The sequence below is a fragment of the Neohortaea acidophila genome, assembly GCF_010093505.1.
Source record: "Neohortaea acidophila strain CBS 113389 unplaced genomic scaffold BDY17scaffold_3, whole genome shotgun sequence".
Classification (NCBI taxonomy): Eukaryota; Fungi; Ascomycota; class Dothideomycetes; order Mycosphaerellales; family Teratosphaeriaceae; genus Neohortaea; species Neohortaea acidophila.
The window spans coordinates 870409-888378 of NW_022985512.1; the positions used below are offsets into that span (position 1 = coordinate 870409).

A 17970-nucleotide genomic window follows, 5' to 3' on the forward strand; every position below is an offset into this window, starting at 1 on the left:
GAAGGATAATGTGTAACTCGGTAGATGGAGAGAGATATGGGGTGAATGTCTAATGATGGAGAACGTAATCGTCTCTTCCCAGCAATCAAAGAGCACATCCATCATGAGCAAGTGAAACAGACACCAAGACGGCACCAATCGATAAAAAGACACTTTCCATTACACACTACCCAATCCTATCCTACCCTGTCCAACCCCTTCAGCACACATCATGCTTTCGATATGAACAACACACACCGTCGCGCAGAAGTGGTATAATCGAAACGGAAACCCGCACACACTAAATCCAACCCCTCATCCCCGTCAACCTCGAGCAAACACGACAAGAGCCAAACCCGAATGAACGCAAGATTTATATACAATTGGACACAAACGACTCTCTTGTTCTTTTGCAGCATCCGCAAGGGATGCCTGCTCCTCTAGTCCTTGTGATGAAGCTTGTCCTTGATCTTCTGCATGAAGCTCCGTCGCTTGTTCGTCTTGCTCGTGGGCGTGGACGGCGAGCTGCCGCCGGCGGAACTCTTGGTCGGCGTACCCTGGTGCGTCGGCAGGACGGCCGGGGTGGGAGTCGTCGTCGTCGAGTCCTTGTGAGGCGTGCTGGCCACGTTGCTGGTGTGGGCGGCGGTGGTGGCGGACGGATGGCTGGGAGTGCTCGTTGCGGGAGCGGCGCCCGAGGCCACGCCGGTGGTGACTTGGGGCGTGTCGCTCAGGGTTGTGGGGGCCAAACCTCCTGCTACGGCCGTGGGAGCTGCGGTCGAGGCCGCGCCGGTGGAACCTTGGGGCTTGTCGCTCAGGGTTGTGGGGGCCAAACCTCCTGCTACGGCCGTGGGGGCTGCGGTCGAGGCCGCGCCGGTGGAACCTTGGGGCTTGTCGCTCAGCGTGGTTGGGGCCAAACCTCCTGCCACGGCCGTCGGGGCGGCCTTGTAGTCTAGGGTGGTCGGCGCCGAACCGGCAGTCGCATCGGGCTTGTAGTTCAGCGTGGTCGGCGCCAATCCTCCTGCCACTGCGGTCGGGGCGGCTTTGTCGTTCAAGTTGATCGGTGCCAATCCGCCTGCAACGGGATCGCCGAGCTGCGGCGCTCCAGTCGATGAGGTGGTGGTCGGGGCGTTGGCTGCAGTGGTGGCGCTCTGCGTGGGTGCTGGGGCGCCTTGAGCATTCGTCTCGGGAACCTTGGACAACAGCTCCTTCTCCACCGTGCTCTTCTCCTGCACTGCGGTGGCATTCGACGCGGCTTCTGGTGCCTGGCCCGCCTCCTTCAAGGAGTCCTTGACTTCCGAGGGCACAGTCGTAGCGGTGTCGCGCTCGGCGCCCACCTTCTCCGGAAGGTTGGAGGATTCGGCGTTCTGGTGAATTGCGTCCTGAGCGCTTTGCGGGAGCGAGCTGACGGGATCCTTGCCGGTCTTGTCTTTGACTAGCTTGTTGGCAGCCACGGCCGCGCCTGCTACAGCTACACCGGCAGCTCCGACGCCTGCTGCGGCGTAGCCTGCAATTCCCTGGCCCTTGTTGGCGTCCGCATCTTTGCTAATCACTTGCGGCTCGCCGCGGGGCTGGATGGGTTGCTGTCCTGCGAGAGCGGCGGTGGTGCTGCCTGGACCGGCAGAGGAGATGGTCGGGTCGGTGACATCCTTTTGACCGCTGTTGCCCATGGGCAAGCTTGATTCGGGGATGATGGTGCCGCCCGCTGCTGGTCGGCCGAAGTGTGCAGCAGAGTCATCCACTTTGTCTGGCGAGGACCGCGTCACACCGCCTGCACCTCTTTCGTAGGAAGCCTTGTCGGTAGTCACGGTGCTCGCAATGGTGTTGCTGGTAAAGGTGCTAGGGTCGGGCACTTTCTCACCCGGCTGCAGACTGATGGGGTTACCAGCGCCCGCGGTGGCCGGGAGGGGGTTGACACCAACGGTGCGATCTTGTAGCGTGGGGACCGGGCCTGATTCCATGGGGGTGCTGGGGAATGCACCGGGCATGTCCTTGGTGGCGTTGGTGAGAGGCTGTGCGCCAGCGAGAGCAGCGGTGCTGGACGAGTGGATTAGCGGGAGGGGAGATGGAGTAATCGGTGTGGATGCAAGACTTACGTTGCGCCTGGTGCGACGGTGGTGATCATGCCACCGGCGGCAGCGGGAAGAATGTCTTCAGGATCGAGGACGTTGTTCTCGTTGCCTTCATGGTCCCTCTTGATGGCGTGCGACGGATCCGTTCTCCACTGGCCGTTGACGACGAACTGTGCCATGAGAGTGAGCAGGACGCAAGGGGGAGATATGCAGGGGTAGAATGCGCACGCACTTTATACAGAATCTCGTCTTTGGTGTGGGGGATCTCCACGGTCTTCTCGTGCACCCAGTTCTTCTTGTCCAACTTGATGCTCTTGGCCCAGTTGTCAAAGGTGCCGGTGACGATGACCTCTTCGGCGGCATGAGGCCTGCACAGAGAACCGCGTCAGCACATACGCGGCGCGAGACACAGGTGAAGAGATGATGTCGCTGCCTGGGCGAACTCCGATGGACTGATCGGGCGAAGGGCGAGTGGACTGCCGCGCGGACTTACCATTTGAAACGGTAGGTACCTAAGCTCCCCATGGCGACAAGGAGGAGGGCGGATAGGAATTAGGACGGTGCGTGGCAGCGGAGTTGCGAGAGGCGGCGGTGGTGTGGAGGGCGGAGGAGAGGAGGATGCGATGCGACGCGCAGCTGCTGGTGGGAGGCGGGCGGCTGAGAAGTCAAAATGAAAAGCACTGACGGTGTCGCGGGATGAATACGACGCGCACGGCGACAGAGAAGGGAGCGGACAAGGGTAGGATGGGGTGGAGCGGAAGAGATGTTCCCTACACAGCAGCGTATAGGATGGAGGGAGGCAAGGATGACGAAAGAGTGTGTGCGACGGACACCTGGAGCTCGGGAGCTTTTGAAGGGGGGCCGGCGCAGCACAGACGGCGTGCGAGAGATGGCGGGATGCTTTCTGGCCCAGCTCCGCTCGGCTCACATGACGTCCGAGAATCTCTCTCATCGCAACGGCGGTTGCTGTCTCATCTCCCCACCGAGGAGGACGGCGGTTCGGCAAGATACGCTCGAGGACCATGTCTCTGCCTTGGGTTGAAGGTCGAGTGTAGTAAATGGTCGTCTTCTGCTCTTTCTCGGTCTGTGGAAGGCGGGAGTATGGGCACAGCAAAGATGGAAGCTGCCTGCCACTTTCAGCCGCGAAAGATCAGTGCGCCGCCCCAGCAATGCCTGCCTCGTCGTCTGTAATGAGAGATCTGTGACTGTCAGGTTCATGTAGTAATAAGATGCGAGGAGTTGTGAAGTAGACAAGCTACAGACTCGCACCTTCCTCATGCGAATGCACCACCACCACCTGTCCCTCGCTCCTTCCTCGTGCCGTGCCGCATGAATCGGGCAATCTTCCAGAAGTGCGTCAAGCTTCCCTGCATCGTCCATCCCAAGTAAACCAACCCCCCTTCTCTCCTCCGCACGCACCCCTCACGAGTACAAGCTCAGCCCTGTTGTCACCGCTTGCTTGGCTTGGCTGGACTCGACTCGACCCCTCCTCGCTCTATCCGCTGCCTACACCTCGCCCTGCCCGACCCAAAACCCCCTCGAAGCGCTCTGCCCGTGCGACGCTCGAGCTGTCATCCTCAGCCAGCCAGCCAGCCAGCCAAAGCCAGCCCGCGAAAGGTGGAAGCTCCACCCCTCTCCACCCCACAGCATCCAAGAAACCCTGCAGCCGCACCCGCCAGGACTCCACCCTGCCCACCCACACCTCCCACCTGACACCGCATCTCCCTCAAACCTACCCATCTCTCACTGCTCTCTTCCCCCCTCTCCCCTCTCCCATCTCCGCCAATGTCGCTGCCCAGTGACTATCGCAACGAAATCTCCGCCCTCGATCGCGAAGTGAAGAAGCAGCAGCCCGACGACATCCTCCAGTTCTGTGCCACCTTCTTCCAGCGCCGCCTCGAGAGCCAGCGCGCCGAGTTCCGCCTGTCGCAGCGCCACGCCAACACCCCGGGCATGCCCGCCAGCAACTTCCCTGGCAGCAATCCCTTTGGTAACACTGCTGCCGCCGCTGGCATGGCCTCGGTGGCAGAAGAGGAGGAACACGACATCACTTCCCCCACCTCTGCCTCCGGCCCCTTCTCCCCCACCGCCAACAACGCCAACCCCGCCAGGAACATGGACAACAACTCGAGCGGCGGCGGCGGCGCCTTTGGCAATTTTGGCAACTTCGGCTTCGGTGCGCCCGCGTCCTCGCGAGGCCAGGACCCTCCGGCATCCGTCTCCGCCGGTGCCATGGATCATCCCCAATCTTTCCCCAGCAACTACAACATGAACCGCCGCACTTCCGTCTCCGCCGAATCCCTCGCCCCCGCCTCCGCCGACGACGCCAATTGGAAGGCACCCTACTACGCCAAAACCCCCGACCAGGTCGCCCGCCTGCGCACCGCCGTCAGCCACAACTTCCTCTTCTCCCACTTGGATGACGAGCAATCTGCCCAAGTGCTCGGAGCATTGCAAGAGCGCAAGGTGCCCGCCAAAGACGTGCGAGTGATTGAACAGGGTGACGCGGGCGACTACTTCTACGTTGTCGAGCAGGGCACCTTTGACATCTACGTCTCCTCCACTGGCAAGGCCGAGGCCGGCCCGGCTGGCTTGGGCAACAAAGTGGCCACGAATGGACCCGGCACCTCCTTCGGCGAGCTGGCGCTCATGTACAACGCGCCCCGCGCCGCCACCGTCGTCTCCACCGAGCCCAGCGTGCTGTGGCAGCTCGACCGCGTCACCTTCCGCCGCATCGTCATGGACAGCGCCTTCCAGCGCCGCCGTATGTACGAGTCCTTCCTGGAAGAGGTGCCGCTGCTCAAGGACCTCACCTCCTACGAGCGCAGCAAGATTGCCGACGCCCTCGAGACCAGCAAGTACCCGGCCGGCAGCACCATCATCACCGAGGGCGACGTGGGCGACAAGTTCTACATGCTCGAGAGCGGCGAGGCCGACGCGTACAAGCGTGGTGTCGACCAGCCCGTCAAGCACTACAAGAAGGGCGACTACTTTGGCGAGTTGGCCTTGTTGGAAGACCAGCCTCGCGCGGCGAGTGTGATGAGCACTTCGGAGGTCAAGGTCGCGACGCTGGGCAAGGACGGCTTCCAGAGGTTGTTGGGGCCCGTGGAGAACATCATGCGCCGGGACGATCCGAGGAAGCTGGAGGACAGCGTAGACCCGCTGAGATGAGCGTCTCGAGTGTCTGTACTCTGCGAATTACGCTATCGAGAGGATGCTGTGTGTGAGGTGACGGAGGCCATGCGTTCGCCGGCAAGGGAAGGAAGAAGTAGAGCAACACTCAGGAAGCTGCTCTACACATGTCACGGGTTATATTCTCTTTCTTGGAAGCATGGAGGCAATAAATGTGCGAGAGCGAGGGGTGCAGTGTGTATGTGCGAGAGTGATGGCAAGGGAGCAGAGTTAGCTTGGTGAATGGCTAGATACCTTTTGACCTACCTGGTACTCGTTTTGCTACTGGTCTTGCATCTTCCTTCACACATCTCCCAGTCGTCTTACGTGAAGTAACAGCGTTGTGAGAGGAGGGAAGTACGCAAAAGCAAAAGACACCTTTGACTTCTTTGGTAACGGGGTAAAGTAATCATGTGTAAGCGATTCAACTTTTCGGTGAGCTAGCTATTCCCGTCTCCCTAGCCCTCTCTCTCTCTCTCTGGGTTATATATATCTGATTAATCAAATGCGCCACCAGCACGCCCCATGCTCTCCCGGAGTGGTCATAGACGTCGTAGATATCGTGGATCATCGTGACAAACTTTTGTAGTCTCCCCGCCATCCATCCCGTCAACCTCTATCCGATTCCCTCCGTGCACCCGAGGTGTAATGTAAGGCACGGTGCTTGCCCGATGAAGTAACAACTGGCCTGCAGGCCAACCGTAGGAGGGGGAATGAAAGAGCAAGCTCAATTCCGCGACGAGCCGCCTCAATTCCAATAAACCCCTGACCAGCCCAGTCCACAAGGCTGAGCGATCCGGCGGCTTCCGGGGGGCCCAGCCGAGACATCACGGCTTCGGCGTCTGCAGGTGTGGATTGCTGCCGCTGCTCCGCTTCTTCTGCTGGAAGTAGCGGCTCGTAGGCGGTGCTGGGGCGCGAGCTTGTCGTTCCTGCTGCCCGCGCAGAGTCGTTGATGACCGTCGGCTTCGTCGGCTTCGCGGGGGGGCGGATGATGAGTGGTGCTGCGCGGTGGGGAGAGCTTTGCGCTGCTCCTCCACCTCGTCGTCGTCTCCCTCATCTAGCTCCATGATATCCGCATCCCAATGCACGCGGCGCGGCTGGGCATACCGTGGGCGAGGAGACGAAGGCTGCGAAGACCCAGGCGACGACGAAGCCGAAGACGAAGTCGACGACAGAGACAAAGAGGACAAAGCGGCGGCCAGAGCGCCGGCCTCGCACTTACTTTCGAGGATGACTGGTAGGCTGGCTCTTAGCGTGGCGAGCGCCCGACTGCTTTCCCGCGGCGAGGAGGAGGTCGGAGTGGGAAAGGTGTCGTCCGTGAGGATGGCCATGGCTTTTGGTGTGAGGGGAGTCGAAGTTGCTTGCTGAAGGGCTGGGGGAGCGGGAGCTGGCGTCGATGTATTTGTCGAGGAAGTTGCGTTCCCAGGATGCTGACATGGTAGAGTTGGAGATTGGTGGTAGTGGGATGGTGGGGAGGGGTTATTGGGCCTTAATATACTTTGTCGAACCGGCGGGTTGTGATGGGTCGGTTGTTGGCCGGGTGGAAAGATAGATGACGTGGAATCATCGATCGGTGCTGAGGCGGTCATTCATATCTCTTTTGCCTCCTCCCATCCAGCATGCTCCGAAGCTCCTCCACCCTCCTCGAAGCAAGCAAGCATGCACGCCCTGGCCCTCGCAGCCTGCATGGCGCGGGAAATCATGAATAGCAACAAACACAGACGCTCAGTCATGTAACGAGGAACCTTATCCTCTGGGAACCAAAGCAGCCCTCAAAGCGGAGAGCCGATCGCGATCTCCCTCCACACCGCATGCATGGAAGGCGAGTAGAAGGCGTGTGGAAGGCGGCAACCCAGGGCTGGGTGAGTGAAATGTGGTAGCTCGCAGCGTTGCAGCGCAGCGTCGCCCCTTGACTCATCAGGCTGCCAGCCTTACTAAACCGCCTCGTCACGCAAGTCAGCTCGAAACGGGGGGCAGCAGGCCACATCCCTACCTCCGAGCAACAACCCAGGCACTCCGGCAGGCTCCGCGTTAGGAAGGCGGACGGCGCTTTGTCCCGGTCTGGTAGGGCACGCAGTAAGCCTGACCGATTGCGATCGCGGCAGATCGCAGCGTGTGTACTTCCTGGCTCCTGCCTGCACGCAACGCGATCGTCGAACACATCGTCGATCATCCCAGCGTCCAGAACATCGTCGATCATCCCAGCATTCCAAGATTTCAATGTTCGGTCACCGCAGCAAGAGACAACCACCCAACCCGCTTCCTTTGCTCCGTCTCTCTCGATCTGCGCAGACAAGGACTGGAGAACGAAAATAAACTCCCGCATGCCGCCTCGCATCGATGACCCCAGCAACAAACAAAACAGAATAGCCACCAAGATCCGCCGCGAGCTTGCTCGAGCTTGCTGATGAGCTGCCCCCGTGTGTGTCCTCCTCCACTTCCCGCCCGTATGTTCCCGTCTGCTCTCGATAAGGTCGAGCTGTTGGTAGCTCGTCGCCTGCATTGCAGAACAGCCCTGCCTGAATAGGAAGTATGCTACCGCCAATCTCGTGCACACCGCCGAGCTCCCTTGGCCACCCCGTGACGAACGCGGTCCGCGCCGGGCCTATCTACAAGGCTGAAAGCGGCTCTCACTACGCCTGTCCACTTCGCAGGGCGAGGACTACGCAGGCGGGGCCGAACTCCATAAAAAGACCGTCGAATGGCCGCAGCCGGTCGATCGCGCGGCGGCGGGTGTGTGCGGTGTTGTAAGGCATGCATAGCGCACGCAGGCAGGTGACAAAGGCATATCTATTCTTGATTCGAAGCCAGCTATCTATCATACACGTCAAAAAATCGAGCGACACTTCCAAATGCAAGATGCGCAAAAGTACCTGGCCGCCTCCGTGACTTCCGTGTCTCTCGCTCGTCGCTTGTGACAACCACCGCCCTCATCACAAGCTGCACCATAATCATACCAAAACCGTTAATTCGTAGCCGCATGCTCCGCCGGGGGACCAGTGGCCGCCGCCGCCGCCACTCCACCACCCACCCTCCCATTCTCCTTCAAACTATTGTTGTGGTTCTTCTTCCTCAAAGCAGACACAATCGGCGAGCGTCCCTTCTTCTTGCCCGTCCCTGCACTCCCACTACTTCCCCCGCCACCACCACCCTCCCTCTCCGCCTCCCGCGAGCGCGAAGCAGCGGCAACATGCTGCTGAATCAGCTGCTTCGCCGCCTCCCTGCGCTCCCGATGCCGCAGCTCGCGCTCATAGCTAGGTAAGGCCGTAGGCGTGCCATCAGCCAAGTGCTCCGTATCGCTGCTCGGCGCACTCGACGCATTGCCCGCACTATTGCCCACGCTCGCCGAGTCGGAGCCGCCGGCGCTCTGAGGATGCGCGCGACGCAGGCTCTCGTGCAGACTGCCGAGGACGCCGGAGGAGTGCGGGCGCTCGCGGTCCCACCCGGGGCTGCCGCGCAGGGGCGCGTGTTGGTTTTGCAGGCGGGTGGTGCCGTTGTTGACCATGTCCCATTCGCGCATGCGGACGAAGGCTGATATGGGGGCGCCGGGGGGAATAGAGGGCCCGTCGACGTGGCGGTCTGTTGGCGCGGCGTCATCGGATAGGTCGTCGGGGTTGTTGTCCGGATCAGGTTTGAGTTGGTCGATGAGCTCGTCCCAGGGGAAGCTGGAGGCGCTGTCTGGCCGCTCGGCTCTTTCGGCGCGGTTCAAGCAGTCTTGTGTGCGCGCGTGCAGAGCGGTGCAGATGTCGTGGAAGGCGGCCAGGTGCGGTCCAGCTGCTTGGATTGCAGCTTGCACTTCGCCTTGGGTACTCGACGCCGCTCCCGTGGTTTCTGCTGATTCGGGATCGACGGTGGTCGCTTCCAGCCACAGTTGCACAAGTTCGGCGTATGCTCTTGGTTGGTCGATAAGGAAGGGTAGACTGGGGAAGCCTTCACGACTCGTAGGTGGCAACCGCGCCATGATGGTGATGGGCGTCGTGTAGCTGAGATTCGATTCTGCACTGATTGTTTCGGGGGAAGAGCCTCCCTCACGAGATGAGCCCCGTGCCGAGGGGGCACTGGGAACAGTACACACATCCTCGATTAGCGCCTTGAAACTCGTCCGATTCTGCAGCAGGAATGCATTCATCGGCTCCATCCACGTCTCCTTTGCTCCAAACGAAGCAAGGTTGGAGAGCGTCTGGAGTGACTTTGCGATCAAAACACAGGCTCGGCGTGCATGGGGTTTGACGTCTTCTACTGAAGTGTTAGCATTAGTATTTTCATTCCACATCCGGATGATATGACATACCATTCATCAGCCCAAACAACTTCGGGTTCAGAATCGCCGGACAAAAGAAGCGCAGAAAGAGAAAGCCCGACACGCTGCTATAAGCAATGTTCCGCATAAAGTCCCCATAACGATCCTCGGCGCAGGCTCGAATGTGCCGAAAGATGACGCGCAGCTCGAGGGGGCAGCGGTGCTTCGCCGCAACAATCGATTTCCACACTTCTTGCGTGCACAGGAGGAGTCGGCGCCAATTGCCGGTCATGTCGTGCGGATTGTCAACCTTGCTTGGATCCACTTCACACTGAGGATCCTTGGCATTGATCTCCCGGATGATGCCGCCCAAGGACGCTTCTAGATAGTCTTTGGCAAAGCGGCGCATGTGACTGTCCAGGCTTTTGGTGAGGAGCGTATTCCCGCGGAAGAGCAGATTCGCCTCGAGGGCGGCATGCTTGTTCATGTCGCGCACAATGGCTTCTCGATCAGGATGGCTGGCACTAAGGCTGGAGACATCCTGCCCAGTCTCCGATCCCATCCGCCGACCGAAGCGAGGCTTGGTCGCCGGTTTATTGTTGTGTTGCATCCCGTCGATTTCCTCCTCGATCAGCGCCATGAGCCACTCGCTCGCTTTGCCAGAGACTTGAAAGATATCGAGTAGGGTGTCGCTAATGCTCTTCAATTCCGCGGGAATCATTTGCGCAATTTGTAGAGTCACATTGTTCTCAAATGACCGCAGGATTTCGCCGAGAGGCTCGTAGTCGCGGGCCATGAGAATCACGCCTTCCTCCGCACGAGCCCGGATGAGAACGTCTCCGACGTGTTGATGGGACGCGTTCATAATGGGCCACCACTTCTCAATATCTTTTTCGCCGTCCAGCTCCTGCAGGTAGATTTCCACCTTGCCGCAGACCACATCGAAGCCGAAGCCAGTCGAGACGCCCTGGACTTCACCAGTGGAGGAGTAGAAATCCGGCTGAACGCGCTGTTCCAGCTGCTCCCGCGCGTGAGTATCCGTGGTACGCCGTTTGACGACCACACTCGCACTGTTAAGCACAGGAGGTAGATCGAAAAAGTCAAACGTCTCGGCCCACAAGGGTGCTAAGCCATCGAATTTGGTGGTCGTCTTTGCTCTCGTCTCGTTGTCCAGCAAGACCTCCGCGTAGTAACCGTATTGCTCGGACCGTGAGTTGCCGGCGGTTCGAGTTTGTGCACCGACGAAGCCTTGGCTTGGGAGGGCGGCATTACTCGCAATTGGGAACATCCTTGCCTCGACGATCCTCACGCTCAGAGATCGCTCCATACGGAACATGTCTGTCGTCTTTGTGGCGAACGCGCTCTCCGGCTCTTGGCTAATGTCGTCTTTCCCCTCGCCATTATCGTCAAACGCACTCGGACCATACAGTTGAGGGATGGTAAAGGCTCTCAGTAAAACAAACCAGACTTCGTACAGCACACGATTCTCGAGGCTCAAGAAGATGGGCCGCGCGAAAGCCAGCTGGTTATCTGGAGAAGTCGCAGTGTACTGCGGATACACTGCGATGCAGTACCCATCATTCATCACGCTTGGGTCCAGCCTCTGAATGGCGCATCTGCTCAGCTGGCTCAATTGTACCACCGAGATGAGACTATTGTCAGGGTCGGAGCTGAGTGTCAGCTCTCCGTTTTCTCGCAACTGCCCGTTGATGCGTCGCCACTGCCGGACCGTGTTGCTTTGGGTCCGCTGCGTGGGCGGCCTGGTAGACTTCGAGCGGACCCCATCCGGGGGAGGATGCGGAACTGCGTTGGTGTACACGGCTGTGGTATCCCAGTATATCATCTTCCCAATCTTGATCACCGGCGCATCCTTGGGCTTGAAAGTGGATCTCCTCCGCTCGCTCTTTTCGCTGTTTGTGTGGCGATGGCGTGATTTCTTCGCTGACGAAGTACGCGGAGGAGGCTGTGGAGGGGTGACTGCGCTATCGGCAGACAGTGGGGGGGTTTCGGTGTCGGACGCGCTGGGAGCTCTGGAAGCCAGAGAGGTCCAATGGAGGAATGCAGCATACCAGGAATCAAAGTCCACCTGAGTCAGGAGCTTGATGTCAAGCCCAAGCTCTTCGTGTGGGAGGGCAAGTTGCAGGATTGGTGTGGCCCCGTCCATCCCAGGCTTCACCCGGCACCCCTTCAAACTCGGCATGATCGTCCGAGGCGATTCGTTGTTGGTCTCAGGTGTACAAATAAGTGCGCCGCCCTCTCCAACCACATAGCAGTAGCCTTTCTTCCACGTGCGGTTTGAACCGAGGCGGAAGAGCATGGTGCCTTGGTAGCGCCCATTCAGCGTCTTCATCAGATGTAGTATTCGCTTCGCACTTGATTTGCCCTGGCCTGGGTTGTAGGAGCCCGAGGCGTTGGAGCCAGTGGGTGAGATCGATCTTCGTCCAGCGTAGTCGATGGGGTAGTGGTCTCCAATACCCATGGGGTACATGGACGGTGCGGAGGGAGGGGAGACTTCCGCGGGCACCGAGGCCAAGTAGTCGGCGCCAGGATTGGGGACATGGTTTAGACTGCCCATCCTCCTGCTGTGTCGAGCAGCGGTGACTGAAGGCGCCTCTGGCCGCGTTTCCTCGAGCGTTCTCGCACGAAGTCGAGAGGTCGGTGAAGTTGCTGCATTGTCTATGGCGGCCGCTTCCGCCTCGTCTCGGTTCTTGCTCTTGCTCGTGTTGCGTCCCAACATTCCAGTCAAGCTCGCACCGCTGCGACTGCCAGACGATCCATGCGTGCTCAAACGAGCCACGCGATCTTTGACCAACTTCCTGGGAGGCCTGGAAGGGGAGGAAGAGTTGGAGGAGGCCGGGAGGATGGCGGTGGTGTGGGTGGGGGTGGTGGTTTGTGAAGGGATGCTCTCCGCTCGGGACGAGGCTCGGGCAGCATTACCGCGCATCTCTTCATCGTGGTGCTCGGGGGTCAAGGCCCGGATGGTGCTACGAGAAGCAGCAGCAGTAGGGGGTGCGGTTTCAAATGCTGTGGAACGTCGGATGGATGAGCTCCTGCTCCGCCGCTCCGCCTCCTCCATCTTCCACTCATCGGCCAGCGAGGCCGCCTTTGGCTCTTTCCGCTCCGTCCATCTCTTCCGCCCATTGCTGCCGCTGCTGGCACTGGCCATGGTCGCACCTGCACCTTCTTTGGCGCCCCGCCTATCTCACGTGCGAGCCGCAAACCCAGCACTCCGGAAGTCGAATGAATGCGTACAATGACGCCCCACGATGCTCAAGATGTGGGGAAGCGAAGGGGGTTTCGTGGCGTTTGTCGAGCATTATCGTCGCATGTCGTGAGGTCTCGTGCACTCGTCGTTGGTGCTGGGTTCTGAGCGTGTAATGGCGTCATGCGCTGGTCGATACGCACACGCACACGCACACGGGAGAGACGGGGAAGAAATTGGAGGCCACACTCCCTCCGTTGCACGTCGTGTTCAACCCCGCAGTGCCAACCCACGCCCGCCAAGCAATGTCTTTGAAGGGAAAGCGTGACGGGGAAAGGAGGAGGGGAGGGGAGGGTGATTGGATGTCATCAAAGAACTCTCCGAAACATGAGGCGTTCGTCAGGTACAGACGTCGAATTGGGCGGGACGTCAAGAAAACCTACCACTCTTTGTCCCACTTCCCCACGCCGGGCCAGCCTCAACCGAGAGTACATTGATTAATAAGAAGCTACTCGATGAGGGTCTGGCCTGGGCATGGGCATTGTGCGGGCATCGCTCTGCTATTTGAGCTTGATTCAACACCAATTTGCTTGACTGTCTCATCATCATCACCACCACCGTCATCGTCCCATCTCCATCTCCTAGACACGCCCGACGGTCTAGATACTACTCATCGATACTTGTAGACTTTGATGAGTGAGAGCTGATTAATCCGCTTCGGGTAATCCACCTCTCGCAGGCGACCACTTGGAGGGGTACCCCAGCGAGCTCAGGTAAGGTACCTGGCTGTAGCGGATAGGCGAAGACGACCATGGCCGCATCGAGCTTGCATCTCTCCCGAGCCGCTGCTCCATAACTTGGTCGAGATGCTTGTCCTGTCCATCCATCCTCACTCACTGTCCATGAAAGCCCCTTTGATGCAGCATTCCCCTCGCCATCCATTCGGGCGTCGCTGCGGGTGAAGACGGAGCGGAGCCATCCCCTGTTTTCGGGCGCATCCGACCCCGCCGAAGCGAACGCTTGGACAAAAAGTTTCGTCCGGGGCGCAAGCTGGCCGTGCTGGAGACAATGTCTTCCTTGAAAGCCTCGCAACAACCACACAACCCTCTGAACAAGCGTCTTGACCAACTGAACGCACACATGGCTACCAACGGCACCGCCATCGCTTCGGCCTTTGGCCCCGAGGTCGTGCCCCAAGGCCCCGAAGATGTCATGTTTGGCCTGATTGCCGCATATCGCAGAGATCAAGATCCAAACAAGGTCGATCTGGGCATTGGTGCATACCGTGACAACAATGCTAAGCCCTGGGTGTTGCCCGTCGTGAAGCAGGTGGGTGACGGATCTGCTCATCCTCCTCCTCATATCCCCTTCCACTAACGCATGACTTCCCCAGGCCGACGAGCTCCTCCGCAAAGACCCCAACCTCAACCACGAGTACCTCCCCATTGCCGGCCTCCCCGAGTTCACTTCCGCCTCGCAGCAGCTCATCTGCGGCGCCAACTCCCCCGCCATCAAAGACAAGCGAGTCCTCTCCGTCCAGACCATCTCCGGCACCGGTGCCGTGCATCTCGGCGCCCTCTTCCTCTCCAAGTTCTACAGCCCGGCCAACAAAGAGGCCAAGGTGGTCTACGCCAGCGCGCCGACATGGGCCAACCACAACCAAATCTTCACCAACGTCGGCCTCGAGATGAAGTCCTACCCCTACTTCAACAAAAAGACCTGCGCCCTCGACCTCGACGCCATGCTCGCCTCCCTCAACTCCGCCCCCTCCGGCAGCATCATCCTCCTCCACGCCTGCGCCCATAACCCCACCGGCGTCGACCCCACCCAAGAGCAATGGAAGAAGATTGCCCAGGTCATCAAAGACAAGCAGCACTTCCCCTTCTTCGACTGCGCATACCAGGGCTTCGCCTCCGGCTCCCTCGCCAAAGACGGCTGGGCCATCAACTACTTCATCGAGCAGGGCTTCGAGCTCCTCATCGCCCAGTCCTTCGCCAAGAACTTCGGCCTCTACGGCGAGCGCGCCGGCTGCTTCCACTTCGTCACCGGCCCCGCGTCCAGCGCGCAGGACACCATCGCCCGCGTCGGCAGCCAGCTCGCCATCCTGCAGCGCTCCGAAATCTCCAACCCCCCGGCCTACGGCGCGCGCATCGCCTCGCTCGTCCTCAACGACAAGGCCCTCTTCGCGCAGTGGGAGGAGGATCTGCGCACCATGAGCGGCCGCATCATCGAGATGCGCAAGGCGCTGCGCGGCAAGCTCGAGCAGCTCGGCACGCCGGGCGAGTGGAACCACATCACCGAGCAGATTGGCATGTTCAGCTTCACCGGCTTGTCGGAGGAGCAGGTGGGCAAGCTGCGCGACCAGTGGCATGTCTACATGACCAAGAATGGTCGCATCAGCATGGCCGGGTTGAACACGAAGAATGTAGAGTACTTCGCCAAGGCGGTGGACAGTGTGGTCAGGGAGACGAGTTCGTAGGGGTAGATAGAGAGGCTAGGAATGGCGACTGATAGAAGGGCAAAGCTCTCATGGACTCGAGATGAGAGCATGCGTGTCAAATAAAGTGATCCGTTTACACTCGTCAGTGCCAAAGAGAATCATCCAATGTACATTAAACCCCGAGCCAAAAGTTCGGGATATCACGATTTCCTTTCTGCCTTCATCACCCACCCCCCACCACTCAAGTTCAAACTGCCCGCTCTCTGTCGCGTTCGTGTGGCGAGATGAGTTGGGGAGACATCCCCTGGCCGTCGCAGCCAAGCCTCAAATGTCCGGGACTGTCCTCACCCAACCAGACGGGAGGCATATCTCACACTGGCTTTCCTCGACCCGCTGACATGTATGTTTCCACGGTAGGGGTGCTGAGTTTCCATTCACTCGGCCAGGTGGGTGCATCGCGCACGTCGCGAGCGAAGCCGTTTCGCTCCTCAGGGAGATCCGCTCGAGGGTGGGCGAGCGAATTCGACGTCGAGATGTGCGCGAGCGAATTCGATCGTCCTGGGGATATAGAAATGGCTGTTCCTCCCTTTTCCTCTGCCAGGTCGTATCTCAAACTAGATCAATCACAAGCCTCCGTCAATCAATCATCCAACCAACCATCAATCACAAGTCCACCCAACCAACCAACCAATCACCATGACCCGCAAAGCAAGCGTCGCCTCCCTCACCCGCAACGCCTCCACCAAACACAAGACGACGCACAACCGCTTCGCCAGCCTGAAAGACGAGTAGGACGTCTACGAGCGGCGCGCCCACTTCGCCGAGCTGCCCATGGCCAACGTCTTCGCCGGCCTGCGCGGCCTGCAGTACAACGCGTGCCGGCGCAAGACGGGCGCGGCGTTCATGGCGGAGATGATCGAGCTGTGGGGGCGGCTGATTGTGGATTTTCAGGAGGCGTTTGATGCGCTGTCTTGAGGGTGAGTCTTCGCGCCTGCTGATGGTTGTTTGTTGTGCTGATGGTTGTGAATTGTAGGCTTTTGACCGGATGCAGGGTGGATGGATGGTTCGGTAGATCTCGAAGGGATTATCGGGCGTGATGCTAGGCTGGATGCGGTCGGGATGTTTTCAAGGAGTTCTGGTGGCTCGGGGATGGTGCTTGTAGTCCGCCTCAGGGTCTTTCTTGTAGATAGAGTTGAGTTTTCAAATGTACACTTCCATCACCTCACTGCCACCTGCTCGCTGGGCGTATCCACAAAATCATCCACCTCTTCCGTGCTACCACTGCCTTGACTCTTGACTTCATCATCCACACCGTCGTCATCTGGAGACCTGAAACTTCGTGCATTCTGCTTTCTCCGTCCAAAGAAGTCGTCTGTCTGTAGGCCGCGTACAGCCTCGGCTCGAATACCGCGCATATTCCTGCCGCCTCGCTCCTTTTGTATGCGGATGTACTCCCTCACAGGCACCATCGCCGCGTCTCTGCATGCCTCTTTGATGTCAGACCCGGACATGCCAGCGCTTAGTCGTACGAGAGTAGACAAGTCAAAGACAGAACTGCCATCCTCGCTCTTACTTCGATCGATCTTCGTTTCGCGGAGTGTGAGTTGAAAGATTTGCCTTCGTTGCGAAGCGGTGGGAAGGGGGACGGGGAACTTCTTCGGCATTCTTCGCAGGATTGCCTCGTCAATGTCCTGGATCCTGTTGGTGGCACCGAGGATACAGATTCGCTGCCCTCCCTCCCGTACAGTGGCGGAGGTTAGACCATCCCAGTGCGTCATGAACTCGGCCTTCACCATGGCGCTCGCTTCGTGCTCTCCGGTCCTCCGTGTGCCGAGCACGGCATCAATCTCATCGATAAAGACGATGCTCGGCTGGAGTTTGCGTGCCAGAGAAAAGACGGCTGCAACCAGCTTGTTGCTATCTCCGTACCATTTCTCGGTCAAAGTAGAGATGTGCAGATTGATGAAGCAGGCGCCGCTTTCGCGAGCCAGAGCTTTGGCAAGCATCGTCTTTCCACATCCGGGAGGGCCATAGAGGAGGACACCGGAAGGAGCGGTCAGAAGGCTGGAGTGATTGGAGTAGAGGTGCGGCATGGTGAGGGGGTATATGACGGCCTCTCGGAGTTCCTCGATGATCGAGTCCAGACCGCCAATGTCGGCAAAGGTAACGGGAATTTCGGTGGGCGAGACGACCTCCATTGCGATGGCTTGTTCGTAGGTGTTCAGGGTGATGTTCTTCCGTCGATCCCGCTCTTCATTTCGTCTTCTCCGCCCAGACCCTCTCTCTTCATCCTCGGAGTCCTCGGAATCGGAGTGATCGTGTTCCTCGGCATCGGTGGATCTGTCGTGGTTGGAGAAGATGGATTGCAGCCTGCTGCTTGCTGCGAGGGCTTTTTGTTGCGCTTCAGCCTTTGCGCCGACCTCGGGGTCGAGACGGGACATGACTTGACGGGTGAGGTAGTAGGCGAGGATCGGCTGTAATATGTCAGTGTGTGCTATCACCACAATCTGCCTAGAAGGCCACTGTTGGGTGGTGGCGATGGGATGCTTACCGCCGCCGTGACGAAGATCAGGTCGGGGATCCATTGCCAGAATCTGCGTTCACTGACTCCCATCTTGGCGGTGCTGTGCTGGCGTGAGACGGGTAAATGATGCTTGATCTGGTCGATGATTGCTCGAACACAGAGTTGTGACAGAACCATGAGGTTCGGGCGGTGGCTGGTGGCTGAACTGCGACGTCAAGCCACATCGCATCTTCCCTCGGCCCGATCCGAAGCAGTCGATCATTAACGCGTCCTCTTTACGCGACTTTCCTTGACGTGCGACTCGTAAACGACTCATCCCCATAACTCGCACTTACTGACTCATTC

The 17970-nt window shown here is 59.2% G+C and overlaps 8 protein-coding genes across 8 annotated transcripts; 3 read left to right on the top strand and 5 right to left on the bottom strand.

Annotated features, from left to right (window-relative positions):
- Nucleotides 1-181: 181 nt before the first annotated feature.
- BDY17DRAFT_99392 (uncharacterized protein) lies at nucleotides 182-2692 on the bottom strand. Its single transcript, XM_033738920.1, has 4 exons — nucleotides 2542-2692; nucleotides 2281-2416; nucleotides 2073-2218; nucleotides 182-2013 (listed from the first exon to the last, which is right to left on the bottom strand). The coding sequence occupies exons 1-4, from the start codon at nucleotides 2571-2573 to the stop codon at nucleotides 420-422; spliced, it is 1908 nt and encodes a 635-aa protein (XP_033591816.1). The 5' UTR covers nucleotides 2574-2692; the 3' UTR covers nucleotides 182-419.
- Nucleotides 2693-3833: 1141 nt separating this feature from the next.
- Nucleotides 3834-5219, top strand: BDY17DRAFT_315713 (cyclic nucleotide-binding-like protein; the record flags this gene model as incomplete). The annotated part of the gene is made up of 1 exon (XM_033735932.1): nucleotides 3834-5219. The coding sequence occupies one exon, from the start codon at nucleotides 3834-3836 to the stop codon at nucleotides 5217-5219; it is 1386 nt and encodes a 461-aa protein (XP_033591817.1).
- Nucleotides 5220-6046: 827 nt separating this feature from the next.
- BDY17DRAFT_322113 (uncharacterized protein) lies at nucleotides 6047-6550 on the bottom strand (the record flags this gene model as incomplete). The annotated part of the gene is made up of 1 exon (XM_033736755.1): nucleotides 6047-6550. The coding sequence occupies one exon, from the start codon at nucleotides 6548-6550 to the stop codon at nucleotides 6047-6049; it is 504 nt and encodes a 167-aa protein (XP_033591818.1).
- A 309-nt stretch (nucleotides 6551-6859) lies between these two features.
- Nucleotides 6860-7980, bottom strand: BDY17DRAFT_99386 (uncharacterized protein). The gene has a single exon (XM_033738919.1). It carries the CDS (start codon nucleotides 7720-7722, stop codon nucleotides 6949-6951), a length of 774 nt encoding a protein of 257 aa, XP_033591819.1. The 5' UTR covers nucleotides 7723-7980; the 3' UTR covers nucleotides 6860-6948.
- A 204-nt stretch (nucleotides 7981-8184) lies between these two features.
- On the bottom strand, nucleotides 8185-12625 carry BDY17DRAFT_322114 (uncharacterized protein; the record flags this gene model as incomplete). The annotated part of the gene is made up of 2 exons (XM_033736756.1): nucleotides 8185-9455; nucleotides 9511-12625. 2 exons carry the CDS (start codon nucleotides 12623-12625, stop codon nucleotides 8185-8187), a joined length of 4386 nt encoding a protein of 1461 aa, XP_033591820.1.
- Nucleotides 12626-13801: 1176 nt separating this feature from the next.
- On the top strand, nucleotides 13802-15140 carry BDY17DRAFT_246986 (pyridoxal phosphate-dependent transferase; the record flags this gene model as incomplete). Its single annotated transcript, XM_033730775.1, has 2 exons — nucleotides 13802-13990; nucleotides 14055-15140. 2 exons carry the CDS (start codon nucleotides 13802-13804, stop codon nucleotides 15138-15140), a joined length of 1275 nt encoding a protein of 424 aa, XP_033591821.1.
- Nucleotides 14973-16190, top strand: BDY17DRAFT_99457 (uncharacterized protein). The gene has a single exon (XM_033738921.1). It carries the CDS (start codon nucleotides 15386-15388, stop codon nucleotides 16061-16063), a length of 678 nt encoding a protein of 225 aa, XP_033591822.1. The 5' UTR covers nucleotides 14973-15385; the 3' UTR covers nucleotides 16064-16190.
- A 128-nt stretch (nucleotides 16191-16318) lies between these two features.
- On the bottom strand, nucleotides 16319-17715 carry BDY17DRAFT_248161 (P-loop containing nucleoside triphosphate hydrolase protein; the record flags this gene model as incomplete). Its single annotated transcript, XM_033730884.1, has 2 exons — nucleotides 16319-17575; nucleotides 17653-17715. 2 exons carry the CDS (start codon nucleotides 17713-17715, stop codon nucleotides 16319-16321), a joined length of 1320 nt encoding a protein of 439 aa, XP_033591823.1.
- Between the last annotated feature and the right edge of the window lie 255 nt (nucleotides 17716-17970).

Coding starts and splice junctions, on each gene's coding strand:
- BDY17DRAFT_99392 (XM_033738920.1), bottom strand. CDS start 2,573: ATGGGGAGCTTAGGTACCTACCGTTTCAAATG. Junction 2,417..2,541: donor GGTACCTACCGTTTCAAATG/GTAAGTCCGCGC, acceptor TTCTCTGTGCAG/GCCTCATGCCGCCGAAGAGG. Junction 2,219..2,280: donor AAGACGAGATTCTGTATAAA/GTGCGTGCGCAT, acceptor CTCATGGCACAG/TTCGTCGTCAACGGCCAGTG.
- BDY17DRAFT_99386 (XM_033738919.1), bottom strand. CDS start 7,722: ATGCAGGCGACGAGCTACCAACAGCTCGACCTTATCGAGAGCAGACGG.
- BDY17DRAFT_99457 (XM_033738921.1), top strand. CDS start 15,386: ATGAGTTGGGGAGACATCCCCTGGCCGTCGCAGCCAAGCCTCAAATGT.